Source organism: Oncorhynchus clarkii, chromosome 5, assembly GCF_045791955.1.
Source record: "Oncorhynchus clarkii lewisi isolate Uvic-CL-2024 chromosome 5, UVic_Ocla_1.0, whole genome shotgun sequence".
Classification (NCBI taxonomy): Eukaryota; Metazoa; Chordata; class Actinopteri; order Salmoniformes; family Salmonidae; genus Oncorhynchus; species Oncorhynchus clarkii.
Window position 1 is genome coordinate 32,009,644 of NC_092151.1, and position 20,902 is coordinate 32,030,545.

The window sequence follows — 20,902 nt, forward strand, 5'->3', positions numbered from 1 at the left end:
TAACATTCGCACATTCTTATTTATTCATGAAAAATACTTTTCCATTTTCTTCATTTTTTTTTTTTAAACATTGTGCATTTTCACAGTTTTAAATATTTGCCAGTACTGTTCTGTGTTCAAGTATCAAGTATCAGTGTCAATGACAAATACAAAAAAAACATACTGTATTTTTGTTTCAGTGCTGCAAAATATATTAGATGATTTTTCAGAAGACAAATCAAAAACACCCAACATTTGAAATACATTGTAGCCAGTTGTGTATAGTCTGCTACAGTTAGCCATAAGGCTACTCTACTGAAAACCTAGTCAGAGTTGCAGGGAGCGAATGGCAAGATAGACGGACAACTCTTTTGTTTATATGGGGTAAACTAATAGTAAAGGATAGGAAACAACGATGGGTGATCCTGAGTGAGCTTGGGCTTGTTATTTGTAACTAGAAGAGAAACCTTTTCTGCTGGTCTATGACGTGTAGTGGGCTGTAGTTTACATTACTCTTTTACATAAAGATCTATAGAAAAGGTGGGCGCCCTCAGAACTAAGAGCTGTGGGTTTAGGAATGGAAGGCTACTCAGTGGCACAACCCCAGAAGGAGACTTGAAGTCTATGAATTTCACTTGTTCAATGATGGAATCGAAATCTCATTAATATTTACATAAATGTCCATTTGTCCATTTCTAAAAACAGAACTTGGTTAGAGATGTGTTTTGAGGAAGTAGTTGTACATGAGATAGACTCATCAGTAGCACATAACACTGTCAGAGTGAAGACACAAATCGAGGCAATCGCCTTCCCGTGACCTCCCTCTCTCTAGTGTGTGTGTGTGTTGCTGGGGGCCACGTGCTCTGCTGATAAACGCTGTTAACACTCGGCTCCAGTGTGATGCTGTGATGATCAGATAGCATGCAAGGAGAGACCGCCCCTGCTGTCTTATGACAAGGATGTGCCCTGTGTGAGTGAACAGACGGAGCCATAGTTCAACAACAGCTACAGCTGCACCAGATCAATGAGAGTATTTAGGTCATGCAGTGACTAAGGACAGCTAGCCAGCTACTGATGTGTCAAGGTGTTTTATACATGGTAACAAGCAATCCCTGCTAGGCTTTCCAATAAACCACTCAGCAGTGTGCAGATTGTGACACCACCCCACCTCCTTGTCACTCTATCACCCTGACTACCACCATTACCCCCTTCCACCTCAATCCCGACCCCCAACCCCTTCTAACACTGACCTTTGTCCTCTAGCCCCAAGAGGCCATCATATATTACTATAGCCAGCCTTGGCACAGCACAATGCATCTGAAGGGTGCTCAGTATTTCACAGACAATCTATTAATGACAGCACTTCTCCCCACCAGACCCCTCCTCCCTCCTCCTTCCCGGCCCAGATGATTGAGTCCAGAGCAGGCTATCAGTCTCTCTGGTTTCTGAGCCCTGGTTTTTCTTAATTCTATTCAGCTGCTACTGACCTGCTGCTCTGTCTTTTCTAACCAGGTAAAGATGTCAGATAAACTTCAAATTACAGGTGATATTTGGTTGAGATGTCAATAGATTTGAGTTTAATTTGAAATATACCAAACCACAAAAACCTGTCGACACTATTTGGTTATATCAAGACAAAATGTCAATGACTTTTGGCAAACTCAATCAAGTAGCCAGGTTGATGCAGTGTGATAACGTTGATAAGGTAGGTTGAAATAATGAGCAAACAATGTTGCCCAGTTGTTGGTGGCATTTGATGGAAATGCTATTCCTCTACCAAGGAAGCTTTGCATCAATAAAATATCACAACATCATAACTAGCATAAACTTAATGAAAAAACAATACCTTCAGTGACAAAAGCAGAGATGCAGTTTTCTTAACCACTTCAAACATCAGTCTCTGTTCCTTTTTTTTTTAGCTCATACTGCTGATGCTGTTGTTCTTGTTGTCGTTGATATTATAAGGAGATAAAAAGCCTGATGCCAAATTCTATCCCCCAGCTATCCCTCTAAACCCCCACCCCCTCCCTCCCTCCTCCATGAGAGATTTCAGCTCTGGGTAAAGCTGCCCTGCCCATAGATTAACGAGTGGCTGGGCATCGTCACGTTTATAGAGGTATTTAGCTAGCTGGGGCTCTGTGAGAGGAGAAAAAAAGCACCACATTTCTGCAGCGGGCTACAACTGGTAGTGGCAACCCCAGAAGTGGGTCATCTACATGCCAGGCTGAGCCTCACATGCCTACTGCTGCAAAGAGGACAGAGGACAGGGCGAAGGGTGGAGGGATGGATGGAGGAAATAGAGACCAATCAATGGGAGCAGAGAGAGAAAGATGGATCAGAGAGGAGAAAGTAGGGACAGGGTGAGAGAGTATGAATGGGGATGAACATCAGACGAGAGAGAGAGTGCGAGGAGAGCAAGGGGGGACTACAGAAAGAGAGAGCAGAGATGGAGGGCGGTGTGCTGCAACCACCTCTGCACCATGTGGATTCACACACAGGCACCCTAAAGCCGAGATTATTTATCTCGCATAGCATCGCATGGAGGACCAATTTTTTATTGCCCCTGTTATGAAATGCACAGTCATTTCCCCTGGCTGCTGCTTGCTGTAATAACAGTATTGATCAGGTGCTAGCAGGGTTGTCCCCTCCGACATCTGTGGAGAGGAGAGAAGAAAGGCAGAGGGAGAGAGGAGTACAGCGACAGGGCTCTGAGATGGAGGGAGTGGTAATAAAGCAAATGAAAGATAACATGATGAAATACTGTTTTCTTTCTGTAAAGGGAGATTGTTGACAACTCTAAAAGTCAGCTGAATATCAGTCTCAATGGAATTGAATGTTGTCAGAAAAACCTTCTCCACAGCCATGCATGATGAGATGACGACCTAACTGACTATTTGAAAGGGTTTGTTTGAATGTCTATTCTCTTTTGTTCTGTGGTAGAAAAAGGGTTCCAGCAGTTTTAGGACCCAATTTGGTTCCTGATAACCCATTGTCCACAAGCCACTGTTCCGTTCCTAAACCCACACACACCAGCACCAACAGTCTGGATGGAAGAAGAGAGAGGACAGGTGAAGGAATACTGCATTGCACTTGGTTTAAGGCTAAACATTTGCAGTGGAAAGCGATTTAAACTTAAGGCAGCATGGATTGAATGACTCTCATGTTTAAAAAAGTACTAAAACTACATATGTCACCCCGATACGGTTCGTATTCACATATCACTCATGTGGAGCACAAAATAGCGCTTATTCACAAAAAATGCTCTCTCCCAGCCCATAAATAAAAACTCAACTGGTATACGCAAACTTTGTGCATGTATACATGTATGTACCATGTACATAAATATGAACATAAATACTATATTTTTGTCAACCCACACACACTCCCCATCCATTCCCACCCCAAACCCCAATCCCAAAAAGCAAAGTTTCTTATTTTAGATTTTTTTTGCAATGACTTTATCTAGCACAGTGAAACCCGACCCCGTTTGAAGGTAGAATGGTTGCAGTTTGTTCACTCCAGTTTTTAAAGTCAGCTCCAGCTCCCACTTATAGGGGACGTCCTCTTTCTCCAAACTGCTCTTGTCCTTGTTTCACTCTCTCTCTCTCTCCCTCTCTCCCTCTTTTGCTCAGTTCTTACAAAAAAAAGAGGAGAGGAGATGAGAGAAACAGAGAGGCAAATAGAGGCAAGGAGCTTGAGGGAAGGAGAAAAGGAGAAAAAAGAAAAGTAGGTAAAGAGAGAGAAAATGAAAAGTGAGAGTAGGTAGAGGAGTGGGAGAAGAGGAGGAGTGTTTAACCCCACCAAGGTCATTCAATATTTGGGCGGGATGACCACGATGGGGTCCCCGGTCTTTGGCCGCCACATGAGCACTTGAGCGTCGTTGGCGTTGGGCTTGACCATGGCATTGGGGGGGATGGGCTCGTTCTTGCCCAGGACATGGGGCTGCTCCTGGGCCACAGGCTCACGCAGCGTGGCCCTCTGGCCCAGAGGCTTGTCCGGGTCCACCTCGATGTGGAGCTGCATCCTCCAGCGGATGGTCTGCAGCACCAGGGTCTCGGCCGTGGCCTGATTGATGGCCACCAGCCAGGTGGTGAAGCTCTGGTCGCGGCGGATGCTGCTGAGCTGCGGCAGGTTGCTATCGCTCACAGGCACACCCCATGTAACGCTGGGGTAGAAGTTGTCATTCATGCTAACCGTGAACTTGGTGGCCTTCTTGGTGGGACCCACGATGGTGCACGTCTCCGTGGTGTTTCCATACCACGGGTAGTTGACGCCGTCCGAGTCGCTGATGGCCTGGATCTTGCCATCCCGTAGGTCAGGGAGTTCCCAGCTCGACCTGGACATGGAAAAGCAGGCAGTGAGATTTTACCCGGAAGGGAAAACAGAGTGAAGCTTAAAGGGATAGTTCACGACAAGATAAAAAATGATGCGAATCACTCCCATTCATATGGGAATAAAGTATCCTAATATATAGCTAAATCTACACAACAGGTGATGTGAACTGTCAACCACTTTTACGGTGTGAAAACAGGAAGAAATTGTTGATTTTAGGTGGACAAATCCTTTAACGTGGAAGTGGAAACAAAAAGGTGAGACTTGTTTTACAAGTGAGAATCTCTCTGCATGTTGCTACTGCTTTCCTGCCTAGAATCGCTTGAGAGAGATATCAATCGTAATAGGCTCCTACCCACTGTTAAATAAAAGCTGGAGGATAAGAAGAGTGGAGGAGACTATCTATGTCCATGAGAGGCTCAAACAGCCTGACTGAGTGGGTTTGCTCTACAAACATCAGCTCAGTAGCTATTGCGATTCAGGTCAGGGCAGCACAATCACAGCACACCACAGGTTCCCATTGTTAAGAGCCTCCCATCTGTCTAACCTGTGTAGTAAGTCACTATAGGTGCATCTCAATAGTCTTACGTGGCTTTCTTTTCTCATTTCCTTTACCACCTCTGCACTGACTACTGATCTGTCAACACAGGATAGGTGAAAGCAATATGTCCAAAGCCTATCAGGATTGCTTTACCTCATCCACTATTATTTCAGATCTGAGTGAATTAAGTGAAGGAAACTATGAAAGGAGGCCCCTTTGGAGTATTGAGACGCTGTGGGGGACAATGTGGGACAGAGGCACATCATAAACACTCCGGTCTGTCCGCCTATAGATTCCCCCTCGGCAGGAAGAAGTAAAGGAATCAGCAGAACTACTACAGATAACAGTGATCACCAGACACATGCAGGCCTGCATGGCCATTTATTCACAGAGGAGCTAGATTATGATCTCTAGGATAATAATAATAGTAAAAGGTAAGCCCCAGTCTGTGTGTTGGGGGGGTTAAAGTGTGTGTGTTTCAGTTGAAAGTGTTATTAGTTGTGTACAGTATCCACGTCGTATACACTGTCTTTTTAATTTCACCCCCATTTAACCAGGTAGGCTAGTTGAGAACAAGTTTAGGCTAGTTGAGAATCTCATTTATAACTGCGACCTGGTCAAGATGAAGCAAAGCAGTGCGACACAAACAACAACACAGAGTTACACATGGAATAAACAAGCGTACAGTCAATAACACAATAGAAATAAAATAATGTTTATATACAGTGTGTGAAAATGGCGTGAGGAGGTAAGGCAATAAATAGGCCATAGCAGCGAAGTAATTACAGTTTAGCAAATTAACACTGGAGTGATAGATAAGCAGATGATGATGTGCAAGTAGAAATACTTGTGTGCAAAAGGGCAGAACAGTAAATAAAAACAATATGGGGATGAGGTAGGTAGATTGGGTGGGCTATTTACAGATGGGCTATGTACAGCTGCAGCGATCGGTTAGCTGCTCAGATAGCTGATGTTTAAAGTTAGTGAGGGAAATATAAGTCTCCAACTTCAACGATTTTTGCAATTCGTTCCAGTCACAGGCAGCAGAGAACTGGAAGGAAAGGTGGCCAAATAGGTGTTGGCTTTGCCTGCTGGAGCACGTGCTGCAGGTGGGTGTTTTTATCGAGACCAGTGAGCTGGGATAAGGCGGAGCTTTACCTAGCATAGACTTATAGATGACCTGGAGCCAGTGGGTCTGGCGACGAATATGTAGGGCCAGCCGACTAGAGCATACAGGTTGGTATGGGGCTTTGGTGACAATGCAGATTGGCACTGTGGACAGTTTGCTGAGTAGAGTATTGGAAGCTATTTTGTAAATTACATCGCCAAAGTCGAGGATCGGTAGGATAGTCAGTTTTACGAGGGTATGTTTGTCAGCATTAGTGAAGGAGGCTTTGTTGCGAAATAGGAAGCCGATTCTAGATTTAATTTTGGATTGGAGATGTTTAATATGAGTCTGGAAGGAGAGTTTACAGTCTAGCTAGACACCTAGGTATGTGTAGTTGTCCACATATTCTAAGTCAGAACCGTCCAGAGTAGTGATAGTCGGGCGGGCGGGTGTTAGCAGCGAACGGTTGAAAAGCATGCATTTGGTTGTACTACCGTTTAAGAGCAGTTGGAGGCCACGGAAGGAGTGTTGAGTGGCATTGAAGCTTGTTTGGAGGTTATTTAACACAGTGTCCAAAGAAGAGCCAGATGTATACAGAATGGTGTCGTCTACATAGAGGTGGATCAGGGAATCACCCGCAGCAAGAGCGACATCGTTGATATATATAGAGAAAAGAGTCGGACCGAGAAATTACCAGCTCAGAAACCGGATTGCACAGCGGAGAAGGTACGGTGGGATTCTAAATGGTAGGTGAGCTGTTTATTAACTTGGCTTTCGAAGAATTTAGAAAGGCAGGGCAGGATGGCTATAGGTCTATAACAGTTGGGGTCTAGAGTGTCACCCCCTTTGAAGAGGGGGATGACCGCGGTAGCTTTCCAAACTTTAGGGATCTCGGACGATACGAAAGAGAGGTTGAACAGACTGGTAATAGGGGTTGCAACAATGGCGGCGGATCATTTTAGAAAGAGAGGGTCCAGATTGTCTAGCCCAGCTGATTTGTACGGGTCCAGGTTTTACAGCTCTTTCAGAACATCTTATCTGGATTTGGGTGAAAGAGAAGCTGGGAAGGCTTGGGCAAGTACCTGCGGGGGGTGCGGAGCTGTTGGCAGGGGTTGGGGTAGCCAGGAGGAAAGCATGGCCAGACGTAGAGAAATGCTTATTGAAATTCTCGATTATCGTGGATGTATCGGTGGTGACAGTGTTACCTAGCCTCAAGTGCAGTGGGCAGCTGGGAGGAGGTGCTCTTATTCTCCATGGACTTTACAGTGTCCCAAAACTTTTTGGAGTTAGAGCTACAGGATGCAAATTTCTGTTTGAAAAAGCTAGCCTTTGCTTTCCTGACTGACTGTGTGTATTGGTTCCTGACTTCCCTGAAAAGTTGCATATCGCGGGGACTATTCGATGCTAGTGCAGTCCGCCACAGGATGTTTTTGTGCTGGTCGAGGGCTGTCAGATCTGGAGTGAACCAAGAGCTATATCTGTTCTTAGTTCTACCTTTTGAAAGGGGCATGCTTATTTAAGATGGTGAGGAAATTACTTTTAAAGAACGACCAGGCATCCTCGACTGACGGGATGAGGTCAATATCCTTCCAGGATACCCGGGCCAGGTCGATTAGAAAGGCCTGCTCGCAGAAGTGTTTTAGGGAGCGTTTGACAGTGATTAGGGGTGGTCATTTGACCATGGACCCATAGCGGATGCAGGCAATGAGGCAGTGATCGCTGAGATCCTGATTGAAAACAGCAGAGGTGTATTTACAGGGCAAGTTGGTCAGGATAATATCTATGAGGCTGCCCATGTTTATGGATTTAGGGTTGTACCTGGTGGGTTCCTTGATAATTTGTGTGACATTGAAGGCATCTAGCTAAGATTGTAGGACTGCCGGGGTGTTAAGCATATCCCAGTTTAGGTCACCTAACAGAACAAACTCTGAAGATAGATGGGGGCAGTCAATTCACATATGGTGTCCAGGGCACAGCTGGGAGCTGAGGGGGGTCTATAACAGGCGGCAACAGTGAGAGACTTATTTCTGGAGAGATTCATTTTTAAAATTAGAAACTCAAACTGTTTGGGCATAGACCTGGAAAGTATGACAGAACTTTGCAGGCTATCTCTGGAGTAGATTGCAACTCATCCCCCTTTGACAGTTCTATCTTGACGGAAAATGTTGTAGTTGGGTATGGAAATCTCAAAATTTTTGGTGGCCTTCCTAAGCCAGGATTCAGACACAGCAAGGACATCAGGGTTGGTGGAGTGTGCTAAAGCAGTGAGAAAAACAAACTTAGGGAGGAGGCTTCTGATGTTAACATGCATGAAACCAAGGCTTTTTTGGTTACAGAAGTCAACAAATGAGAGTGCCTGGGGACATGCAGGGCCTGGATTAACCTCCACATCACCCGAGGAACAGAGGAGGAGTAGGATGAGGGTACGGCTAAAGGCTATCAAAACTGGTCGTCTAGTGCATTGGGGGCAGAGAATAAAATGAGCAGATTTATGGGCGTGGTAGGATAGATTCTGGGCATAATGTACAGTATGGTGGAGTGTGGGTACAGTGGAAGTAAACCCAGGCACCGAGTGATGATAAGAGAGGTTGCATCTCTGGACGGGCTAGTTATGCTGGGTGAGGTCACCACATGTGTGGGAGGTGGGACAAAGGAGTTAACTGAGGCATGTTGAGTGGGACTAGGGGCTCCGTAGTAAATGAAGACAATAATAACTATCCTAAACAACAGTGTACAAGGCATATTGACATTTGAGAGAGCCATAAAGCGAGGCATAAAGCAATCACAGGTGTTGATTGGGAGAGTTGGTTAAGGCAACAACGGGTAAGACAACAACAACAGCTAATCAACTAAGACAACAACAACAACAACAGGTAAAATGGCGATGAATGGGCAGAGAGGGTCTGTTAACTACACACAGGGCCTAAGTTGGGGCCGACAGATAAACAAAATGCTTACTTGCAGGTTCCTTCTCGACAATGCAACATCAATAAGAACTAATAAAAGATAAGAATACGAACATAAAGTTAATGGCTCAGTAGAATAGAATATACATTTTAGCGTGTGTGTGTGTCTATGGGAGTGGGTGTGAGTGGGCAATATTGTTTTTCTTTGTGTGTGTGTGTGTGTGTGTCTGTACAGAACAAGGATTATGTTTCATCCATGTCCATTCTTGTCGCTACAAATCACTATATCCTCTATCAATCTGTCTCCAAAACAAGTTGAACAATCTTTCTATTTATAAATACAGTATATCTCAGACAGGAGCCAAACTGTTACATCAATTCCACTGTGAAGGGCCAACGACTGCAGACAATGGCAACAAAGCACTCTCCTCGTATTTTTATCTTGATAACACATGGTTTCTTGAGGACAGAACATGCCCAAGCGCAAGAACATTTGCCTTGTGTTCATCATGCTCCTTTTCTCTCTCCCCCTATTGGAGGTCGAATGATACTACAGGATCTACCTACTCTTTATTGATGGCATTTTTATTACAGTACTATACTATTTTCAGTATAGTGCTCTCGTTCAAAACCATGGGAGATGCTCTATTGAAATAGATCCTACAGATGTAGGATCTTAATTTGATCACTCTGTTGTTGCTGAGAATTTTCCAGGAAATGCAAACTTGTAGTGTATTTGACTTTTAAAAAGGCTTTTAAAGTTTGTCATTTCCACATAGAAATGTCAGACCTGATTTGCCCTTGTGAAAGAAATGGTCCATTAATTATTTTCCCCTACAAAATGCCCATTAATTATAATCCACATAGTAATTCATATTTCCTGTTGCTGCAGGATTATTTTCCTACTATAGCAAACTGGCTACAGAAGGAAAATTAAGATCTTACATCTGTAGAAAGGACCCAATGGACTAAACAGCCAATCAACTGTAGTGATGAGCATTGCTTCTTTTGATGTTGAGTGACGGACTAGATACATGACAAGCAGAGACACCAACAATTTGCTATACCCTCTTATAAAGTTACACAGTTGAAGTCAGAAGTTTACATACACTTAGGTTGGAATCATTAAAACGTGTTTCTCAACCACTCCACACATTTCTTGTTAACAAACTATAGTTTTGGCAAGTCGGTCTACTTCGTGAATGACACAAGTCATTTTTCCAATAATTGTTTACAGACAGATTATTTCACTTATAATTCACTGTATCACAATTCCAGTGGGTCAGAAGTTTACATACACTAAGTTGACTGTGCCTTTAAACAGCTTGGAAAATTCCAGAAAATTATGTCATGGCTTTAGAAGCTTCTGATAGGCTAATTGACATCATTTGAGTCAATTGGAGGTGTACCTGTGGATGTATTTCAAGGCCTACCTTCAAACTCAGTGCTTCTTTGATTGACATCATGGGAAAATCAAAATAAATCAGCCAAGACCTCAGAAAAAGAATTGTAGACCTCCACAAGTCTGGTTCATCCTTGGGAGCAATTTCGAAACGCCTGAAGGTACCATGTTCATCTGTACAAACAATAGTATGCAAGTTTAAACACCATGGGACCACGCAGCCACCATACCGCTCAGGAAGGAGACGCGTTCTGTCTCCTAGAGATTAACGTAATTTGGTGTGCAAAGTGTGAATCAATCCCAGAACAACAGCAAAATACATTGTGAAGATGCTGGAGGAAACAGGTACAAAGTATCTATATCCACAGTAAAATGAGTCCTATATCGACATAACGAAAGGCCGCTCAGCAAGGAAGAAGCCACTGCTCCAAAACTGCCATAAAAAAAGCCAGACTACGGTTTGAAAATGCACATGGGGACGAAGATCATACTTTTTGGAGAAATGTCCTCCGGTCTGATGAAATAAATATAAAACTGTTTGGCCATAATGACCATCATTATGTTTGGAGGAGAAAGGGGAGGCTTGGAAGCTGAAGAACACCATCCCAACCATACCAAATGGGTGGCAGCATCATGTTGTGGGGGTGCTGTCACGGCCATCGTAAGAAGTGGACCAAGGTGCAGCGAGTGGACCGAGCGTCCATTTTCCTTTTTATTTTGGAATGACACCAACAAAACAAGAAACAAAACGAACAACCGTGAAGCTTAAGGGCTATGTGCCACAAACAAAGTTAACCACCCACAAAGACAGGTGGGAAAAAGGACTGCCTAAGTATGGTTCCCAATCAGAGACAACGATAGACAGCTGTCCCTGATTGAGAGCCATACCCACGCCAAAACAAAGAAATACAAAACATAGAAAATAGAACATAGAATGCCCACCCCACATCACACCCTGACCTAACCAAATAGAGAAATAAGGACAGCTCTCTAAGGTCAGGGCGTGACAGGTGCTTGCTGCAGAAGGGTCTGGTGTACTTAAAAAAATAGATGGCATCATGAGGGAGGAAAATTATGTGGATATATTGAAGCAGCATCTCAAGACATCAGTCAGGAAGTTAAAGCTTGGTCGCAAATGGGTCTTCCAAATGGACAATGACCCCAAGCATACTTTCAAAATGGCTTAAGGACAACAAAGTCAAGGTATTGGAGTGGCCATCACAAAGCCTTGACCTCAATCCTATAGAAAATGTGTTGGCAGAACTGAAAAAGCGTGTGCAAGCAAGGAGGCCTACAAACCTGACTCAGTTACAACAGCTCTGTCAGGAGGAATGGGCCAAAATTAACCCAACTATTGTGGGAAGCTTGTGGAAGGCTACCCGAAACGTTTGACCCAAGTTAAACAATTAAAATGTAAACTTCTGACCCACTGGAGATGTGATGAAAGAAATAAAAGCTGAAATAAACCATTCTCTCTCCTATCATTCGGACATTTCACATTCTTAAAATGATGTGGTGAACCTAACTAACCTAAGACAGAGAATTTTTACTTGGAATAAATGTCAGGAATTGTGATAAACTGAGTTTAAATGTACTTGGCTAAGGTGTATGTAAACTTCCGACTTCAACTGTATATCTCAATTGTGCTAGTATAAAGGAGGTTTTATTACAATTTTTTTACCAAACAGTGAAGGGAGAGATTATTTAGACGGGATACTCAGACACATGGGTGGCGAGTTGACTAATTCAGGGTAATCAATCATAGCATCCTTGAGAATTTGTATGCGTGTCTGCGTGTGTGTGTACACATAAATGGGTGTGATTGTGTCTGGGCTTCTTGACATATCCTCAACAAACAATGTGGGTGTGTTAGTATGTCTGTTGGATGTTGTGGGCGAGTGGATGTGATGTGTCTGAACCTGTGTCTCTGTGCCGATGCGAGTGTGCACAGTCTGGAAAAACTGCTTGGGACAGCCCCCTTGAGTCTTACCACAGTGTGTGGGGTCTGTGTGTGTGCATGTATACAGCATGCGTGCCCACCAGTGGAGGCTGGTGGAAGGAGCTATAGGAGGACGGGCTCATTGTAATGGTTGGAATAGAATAAATGGAACGGTATCAAACACATCAAACATATGGAAACAACATGTTTGACTCTGTTCCGTTCATTTCATTCCAGCAATTATCAAGCCTCCTATGGTGCCCACCTACAGTGCCTTCAGGAAGTATTCATAATTGACTTATTCCACATTTTGTTGTGTTACAGCCTGAATTCAAAATGGATTAAACATAATTGTTTTCTCAACCATCTATACACAATACCCCATAATGACAAAGTAAAAACATGTTTTTAGAAATGTTTGCAAATGTATTGAAAATGAAATACAGAAATATCTCATTTACAAAAGTATTCAGACCCCTGAGTCAATCAATACATGTTAGAATCACCTTTGCCAGCGATTACAGCTGTGAGTCTTTCTGGGTAAGTCTCTAAGAGCTTTGCACACCTGGATTGTACAATATTTGCACATTATTATTACATTTTTATTCAAACTTTGTCAAGTTGGTTGTTCATCATTGCTAGACAGCCATTTTCAAGTATTGTCATAGATTTTCAAGCTGATTTAAGTCAAAACTGTAAGTAGGCCACTCAGGAACATTCAATGTTTTCTTGGTGAGCAACTCCAGTGTATATTTGGACTTGTGTTTTAGGTTATTGTCCTGCTGAAAGGTGAATTTGTCTCCCAGTGTCTGTTGGAAAGCAGACTGAACCAGGTTTTCCTCTAGGATTTTGCCTGTGCTTATCTCTATTCCATTTATTTTTATCCTCAAAAACTCCTTAGTCCTTGCCAATGACAAGCATACACATAACATGATGGAGCCACCACCATGCTTGAAAATATGAAGAGTGGTACTCAGTGATGTGTTGTGTTGGATTTGACCCAAACTTAACACTTAGTATTCAGGACATGAAGTTAAAAAAATTGCGACACTTTTTTTTCATTTTTACTTCAGTGCCTTATTGCAAACAGGATGCATGTTTTAGAATATGTTTTATTCTGTACAGGCTTCCGGGGGCGGCAGGTAGCCTAGTGGTTAGAGCGTTGGATCTAGTAACCGGAAGGTTGCAAGATTGAATCCCCGAGCTGACAAGGTACAATTCTGTCGTTCTGCCCCTGAACAAGGCAGTTAACCACTGTTCCTAGGCTGTCACTGAAAATAAGAATTTGTTCTTAACTGACTTGCCTAGTTAAATAAAGGTAAAATGAAAAAATTCCTTCTTTTCACTCTGTCATTTACACTTCCGGGCAAAGGTTTTAGAACACGTACTCATTCAAGTATTTTTCTTTATTTTTACTATTTTTACATTGTAGAATAATAGTTTAGACATCAAAACTATTAAATAACACATATGGAATCATGTAGTAACCAAAAAAGTGTTAAACAAATCAAAATATATTTGAGATTTGAGATTCTTCATATAGCCACCCTTTGCTTTGATGACAGCTTTGCACACTCTTGACATTATCTCAACCAGCTTTATGAGGTAGTCACCTTGAATGCATTTCAATTATATATTCAATGTCTGTGGGGTATTGTTCTAGTGTAAAAAATGTAATCCTTTTTAAATTCAAGCTGTACCACAACAAAATGTGGAAAAAGTCAAGGGGTGTGAATACATTCTGAAGGCACTGTATGTGCTTGTATGCTTGTATGCTTGTGTGTGTGTGTGTGTGTGTGTGTGTGTGTGTGTGTGTGTGTGTGTGTGTGTGTGTGTGTGTGTGTGTGTGTGTGTGTGTGTGTGTGTGTGTGTGTGTGTGTGTGTGTGTGTGTGTGTGTGTTGCATTACATCACTGTGTCTATACACCTAACACTCCTATACCACTAAAAGTGAATAATAGACTACTGCTGATCTATTCCGCAGCTGTAAGACTGGGGTGTCTGGCAAATTCAGAAACCAGGGCACGCACCTAAGCTGACAGAGAAATCATCCAGGGTATTATCCTGAGTCACTCTGTCCAATTAGACCAGAGCATCCTGGAAGTTTACCGCAGTAATTGACAGACCTCAGAACAGGAGTCTCAATAGAGGGAGAGCTTACGTCCTGCATCTTAACTAACTCCTCAAACATGGATGACACAGCTCTGGGTTATTAAGAAGCTACTAAGTACATTTTGTCTTTCTCTGAGATTGCAGTCAAAAGGGCAACACTGAATGATAATGGCAATGAGCTTAAATGTATGAAGGCATTTGTCAAGACTAACGACAAGTTTTACAGGGAAATCATGGTTCTCTCTTTCAGAGAATAGGCTCTATACTACACAGAAAAGCATAAGGGGGAAATGCTACTATATTTACAAATCTGACTACCGGGGCATTTTTTATACCTCAAATCAGCAGAAATGTGTCGCTTTGAGGTCATAGCTGCTCTGAGAAAGAGAGAGGTTGTTAATGCCTGTTTCATCTCTCTCACTCTCTTTTTCTCTTACTCTAGTCTCTCTTCAAATTAGGTTTTGTTTGCAGAGCAGAGGGACATGTCTCTCTAATCTCACACAGCATTAATATTGTTTTTCCGATTCAGTGTCTCTTTAGGCCCAGAGCGAGAGATTAACACACACACACACAGAGACAAACACGCACAGACAAACACACGTAGCCAGACTAGTGAAAGGGGAGAAGGCAATGTAGGGGAGGAGATCGCAGTATTGGGATGGTGTGTGTAATCTGTGACATGCAGACCCAAACATCACATGCTGTAACGGGTGAAGATAAACCCTCAGGGTATACCTCAACTTGTGGTCGCCTCCACAGGATGTGGGACAAACTGAATTTGTGTAACATTGTGTAAGTCACAGACATCTGTAAACAGTCACCGAGCCGAACGAAAGGGGTATTTTAATGAATTGTCTGGCCTTTAATTAATTTCCTAATATTTTGAGAATAATTTGATTTCTCATACCACACAGTTTGTGTTGACTCCAGTAGCCTACCTCACAATGAAACCCAGCTTGAGTTGATACATTTTACAAACAGTATTTGTGAAAGCCTTCTCACTGGGAAAAACTGGTTGAGTCAACGGTGTTTCAACGTAATTTCAACCCCAAAAATGTATATAATAACTTGGAATCAATGTGGTTAACTGATCGCATTTGCAAAAAGTAATAAACATAAGAATTTTGTATTCTTTTTAACCAACTTTGAACCTAAATCCAATGATATGGTGACCTTTTTTGTTGATTTCACTTTGAATTCACATTAGTTGACAACTCAACCAAACGTAAATCAAAATTATACTGAACAAAAATATAAACCCAACATGCAACAATTTCAAAGGTTTTACTGAGTTACTGTTCATATAAGGAAATCGATCAATTGAAATCAATTCATTAGGCCCTAATCTATGGATTTTACATGACTGGGAATACAGATATGCATCTGTTGGTCACAGATACCTTTTTTTTAAGTAAGGGCGTGGATCAGAAAACCAGTCAGTATCTGGTGTGACCACCATTTGCTTCATGCAGTGCGTCACATCTCCTTTGCATATAATTGATCAGGCTGGTGATTGTGGCTTGTGGAATGTTGTGCCACTCCCCTTTGATGGCTGTGTGAAGTAGATGGATATTGGCGGGAACTGGAACACGCTGTCGTACACGTCGCTCCAGAGCATCCCCAACATGCTCAATGGGTGACATGTCTGGTGATTATACAGGCCATGGAAGAACTGGGACATTTTCAGCTTCCATGAATGGTGTACAGATCTTTGTGAAATGGGGCCGTGCATTATCATGCTGAAACATGAGGGGAAACTGCAGATTTTAGAGTGGCCTTTTATTGTCCCCATTGCCCCCAGCACGAGGTACACCTCTGTTATGATCATGCTGTTTAATCAGCTTCTTGATATGCCACACCTGTCAGGTGGATGAATTATCTTGGCAAAGGAGAAATGTTCATTAACAGGAATGTAAAGAAATGTGTGCACAAAATTTCTGAGAAATAAGCTTTTTGTGCATATGGAAAATTTCTGGGATTTTATATTTCAGCTCATGAAACTTTACATGTTGCATTTATATTTTTGTTCAGTGTAATAATTGATTTGATTCTGCAATAGAGGATGGATTTGCAGTATGAATAAAAATTATAATTCTAAATTCTAATTCTGTTCTAAGTTCTAATTCTAAGTTCTAATTATCACTAACTCATCATGACACATGGTTCAGTGATCCAGCTACGAGGAAGCCTAAAGTAGACTGTTGATGTTCTAGAATTAACACCTCACCTCCAATCTATCTGAAAATACAGTGCATTCGGAAAGTATTCAGACCCCTTTATTTTTTCCACATGTTGTTACGTTACAGCCTTAATCTAAAATGGATTAAATAGTTTTTTTCCCTCATCAATCTACACACAATACTCCATAATGACAAAGCAAATGAAATAAATATCAAATGTACATAAGTATTCAGACCATTTACTCAGTACTTTGTTGAAGCACCTTTGACCATGTTTACAGCCTCAAGTATTCTTAGGTATGACGCTAAAAGCTTGGCACACCTGGATTTGGGGAGTTTCTCCCATTCTTCCCTGCAGATCCTCTCAAGCTCCCGTCATATTGGATGGGGAGTGTCGCTGCACAGCTATTTTCAGGTCTCTCCAGAGATGTTCAATGGGGTTCAAGTCCGGGCTCTGGCTGGGCCACTCAAGGACATTCAGAGACTTGTCCCGAAGCCACTCCTGCGTTGTCTTGGCTTTGTGCTTAGAGTCGTTGTCCCGTTGGAAGGTGAACCTTGGGCCCAGTCTGAGGTCCTATGTGCTCTGGAGAAGTTTTCCATCAAGGATTTCTCTGTACTCTGCTCCGTTCATCTTTCCCTCAATCCTGACTAGTCTCCCAGTCCCTGGCACTGAAAAACATCCCCACAGCATGAGGCTGCCACCACCATGCTTCACCCGGGATAGTGCCAGGTTTCCTCCAGATGTGACACTTGGTATTCAGGCCAAAGAGTTCAATCTTGGTTTCATCAGACCAGAGAATCTTGTTTCTCGTGGTCTGAGAGTATTTAAGTGCCTTTTGGCAAACTCAAAGCGGGCTGTCATGTGCCTTTTACTGAGGAATGGCTTCCATCTGGCCACTCTACCATAAAGGCCTGATTGGTGGAGTGCTGCAGAGATGGTTGTCCTTCTGGAAGGTTCTCCCATTGCCACAGAGGAACTATGTAGCTCTGTCAGAGTGACCATCAGGTTCTTGGTCACCTCCCTGACCAAGGCCCTTCTCCTCCGATTGCCAGCTCTAGGAAGAGTCTTGGTGGTTCCAAACTTCTTCCATTTAAGAAGGATTCCATTTAAGAAGGATGGAGGCCACTGTGTTCTTGGGGACCTTCAATGCTGCAGACATTTTTTGGTACCATTGCCCAGATCTGTGCCATGACACAATCCTGTCTAGGAGCTCTACGGACAATTACTTCGACCTCATGGCTTGGTTTTTGCTGTGACATGCACTGTCAACTGTGGGACCTTATATAAACAGGTGTGTGCCTTTCCAAATAATTTCCAATAAATTGAATTTACCACAGGTGGACTCCAATCAAGTTGTATAAACATCTCAAGGATGATAAATGTAAACAGGATGCACCTGAGCTCAATTTCGTGTATCATAACAAATGGTCTGAATACTTATGTAAATAAGGTAATTCAGTCTTTATTTTATATTGTGTGAAGATATATGAGGGAACATTTTATTCAATCCATTTTAGAATATGGCTGTAATGTAAAAAAAAATGTGAAAAAAGTAAAGGGGTCTGAATACTTTCCAAATGCCCCAGCGCCATTGAGAGGTGAACATGAATAATAAAGTAGATTGCGAGTGGCAGGTATTGTCTGCCATTTTAATTCTGAGTTATTTTTTATTAGGCCTTTGTCTAATCAAATGTGATAATAATTTAATTGTAATGTGGGTTGGGTTTAGATTTAGGTTGATACTCACATCCCTTTGGTTCCATATTTGTTGTAGAACTCCATGTGGTTGCATGCTTGAATCCAGCCAACGGTCCACGTCTCTTTTCCGGCCACGGGCGGCACTAGTACCCGAGCAGAGGCTCGGAAGTGCGGTGTCCGATAGCGCAGAACCACGCTGGATGACTCGTCGATGCTGGTTGGCGTGGAGTCAATGGAGGAGTTCACCTCGAGAACGATGATACTTTCACGGAAACTCTTGGGTTTACACCTGATACTCTGGATACAGCCCATTGCATTAAATAGCAATACAATCCACAACAACGTCCCGAGGTCTGGAGGAGAAAGACGCATGGAAACAGCAAGAAATTCACAATTGCATCCACATTTTCAATAGTCAAAAAAGACAAAAAAAACGAAAAAGGGTGGCACTGTCAAATGGCCAGTGTTCTCCGTTGAGAATGACTAGGCTATCTCTTTGCTGGCATGTTCATAAAAACCATGCACTTTGCAACCAGTTCTGTATTCCAACACTATGATGGAAAATGTAATAATTTACTCAATAATGGAAGAGTTGTGATTAAATTCATATCAGCATGCTTTCTGCTTTTCATTGGCCATCAGATCACATCACCAAAACAGAGCCGATGCAACTTTCTTTTCCGTGTCTTGAAGCTTCCTCCATCAATAGAAGTGCCTCCAGATGTGTGCTGTGTGCTCTCTCTCACCTCCACAAGCAGCGCGAAATCGACCGGGATTACTGGCAATTTGCGACCGTTGGATATGTGCAACAGCCACTGCTCACATGTGCCTTGTGGTCTAATTAAGCAGACTTAATTGATAATTGTGACCTAAGCATAATTTACAAAAACTGCTAACATAGCATTTCGACGTCATATTGGCCGAGCTCAGCGCCACTCATTTTTTAGCCTATTCAAGTCAATTTTCATTATGAACATGCGTAAAATCAACTTTTGCCTCAATTAAGCATTTTTACACTGGTGAAAGGTTTCCATTCCAAAAAAAAGTAGTTTTGGTGTGGATAGGAGGTCAGCAATGGCTTGTGTTGAACAACGTCTTAATTGTGTAACAATAAACTGTTGACATTTAATACCACAGTAGGCTATAATAGGCCCCCTTTGCCACAATGCCACATACAAATGGACTACATGAGGAGCACGTGCACATTAATTTAATCATATGTATCAAAAGTATTCCTTTATACATATAAAATGACCCCTCTAGAATATGTTGTTTAAGGTTCACACTACAATAGATACACAGCCCGCGTGCAATCCCACAATAACTCTTTGCACGGGGACTATATGAGGGATAAGAATAAATCTATCATAAATATTGCTGTCCTTACAACGCCGCAAATTGTAGACATGGTATGCAAAAGGAAATTGGTAAAGTGACGTTTAGCCTACAATAAAACAATTGGAAAATATTACTTTGCTGAATGAACTAACACTCGCACTGGACTTTCCCCTCCCCCTTACTAACTCTGATTTTGCTGATAGCTACTTTACTGAAGAGAAATGTAATTACTATGACTGTGATTTGTGGTTGTCCCACCTAGCCATCTTAAGATGAATGCACTAACTGCAAGTCGCTCTGGATAAGAGCATCTGCTAAATAACTCAAATGTAAATATAAATGTAGTCTCGTTGCAAAAAACCTGTGGTAGCATAAACCAAATCTATTTTTTTATTTTTTGGAAATAGAGGTTTACCACACTTTTGTCCAATGCAAGCCCGTCTTTGTGAATTGTCCCCTCAAGACAGTTTTTAGGACTGCCCTAGATGCGTGCGCGCATGGTTCGAGTGGTAATTCCGTTATCTTCCCAGTTGGTTCCCTTCTCTTTTTTTGTTGCATTCAATTTCAAGGTCCGGTAGTGGTATAATTTCAACTTACATTTATTTAATCGTGGGTTACAATGAACACCGGAAATATTCAAAGGCAACCAGGTTAACTTTCCCCTCTCCGTTTGGATCCATATCTTCTTGTAGATCAACTAATAAAAAACTATTTTAAAACATGGAATGTCCGATAACCCAACCAGGCTCCCTCCTCGATCCCTGTCCTTTGAATATAATTTAGTCCCAATTCCAAGACAGACTGTCATTTCTGTGTGCTGGTCCCATCGCGGCCACAGCAGGTTCGCCCTCCCGCATTGGTCTATTCTAGCGGCTTGAGCTTCAGCTCCTTTATTTAAGTACCTTTGAGACGACACTTCCCCTCGCCACTGCAAGCATTCTGGGAAATGTAGTGATGGCTTCTCGCTACGCTTATTAAATATAACATAATTATAGGCTATAATAGGCCAATTCTATATGTCAATGTTAAGCGAATAGCTGTTTTGGATGATGTTATAGGCTATAGCTCACATCAGTTTGGCTGCATGTCTAATTATAAAAAATACAGTGGTGAATATTTAATAAAAATAAAATAATATACATTTAGGCCTACTTTGAATTAAATTGCTTCCCATTGTTTTCGCCTGATAATAGTCCCACTTATGTATGCTCCTCAGTCCTCATGAGAAGAAACCTTTTAAGAAATTGATCAAGTCACTTTTCATAATTTAATGTTTGTTATTGCTTCTTGATTTGCGGTTTATTTTCTTCTATATTTGGTCATTGCCAAATTGACGAAGACGTGCCATGGGTTCGTGCTGAGAGTGT

The 20,902-nt window shown here is 42.3% G+C and overlaps 1 protein-coding gene across 3 annotated transcripts in view; it reads right to left on the reverse strand.

Annotated features, from left to right (window-relative positions):
• LOC139408650 (family with sequence similarity 78 member Ab) overlaps nt 1–20,902 on the reverse strand; it is a 22,089-nt gene continuing 1,187 nt past the window's right edge. The window contains exons 1-3 of one of the 3 annotated variants that reach the window (XM_071152806.1): nt 20,133–20,403; nt 18,247–18,550; nt 1–4,315 (exon numbers count right to left, since the gene is read on the reverse strand). In XM_071152806.1, the coding sequence (XP_071008907.1) occupies nt 3,790–4,315; nt 18,247–18,509 (789 nt within the window). In that variant the 5' untranslated portion in view covers nt 18,510–18,550; nt 20,133–20,403 and the 3' untranslated portion in view covers nt 1–3,789. Of the gene's footprint in view, nt 4,316–18,246; nt 18,570–20,132; nt 20,404–20,902 lie in introns of those variants that run through there. The other 2 variants (XM_071152805.1, XM_071152804.1) reach the window with 2 other exon arrangements.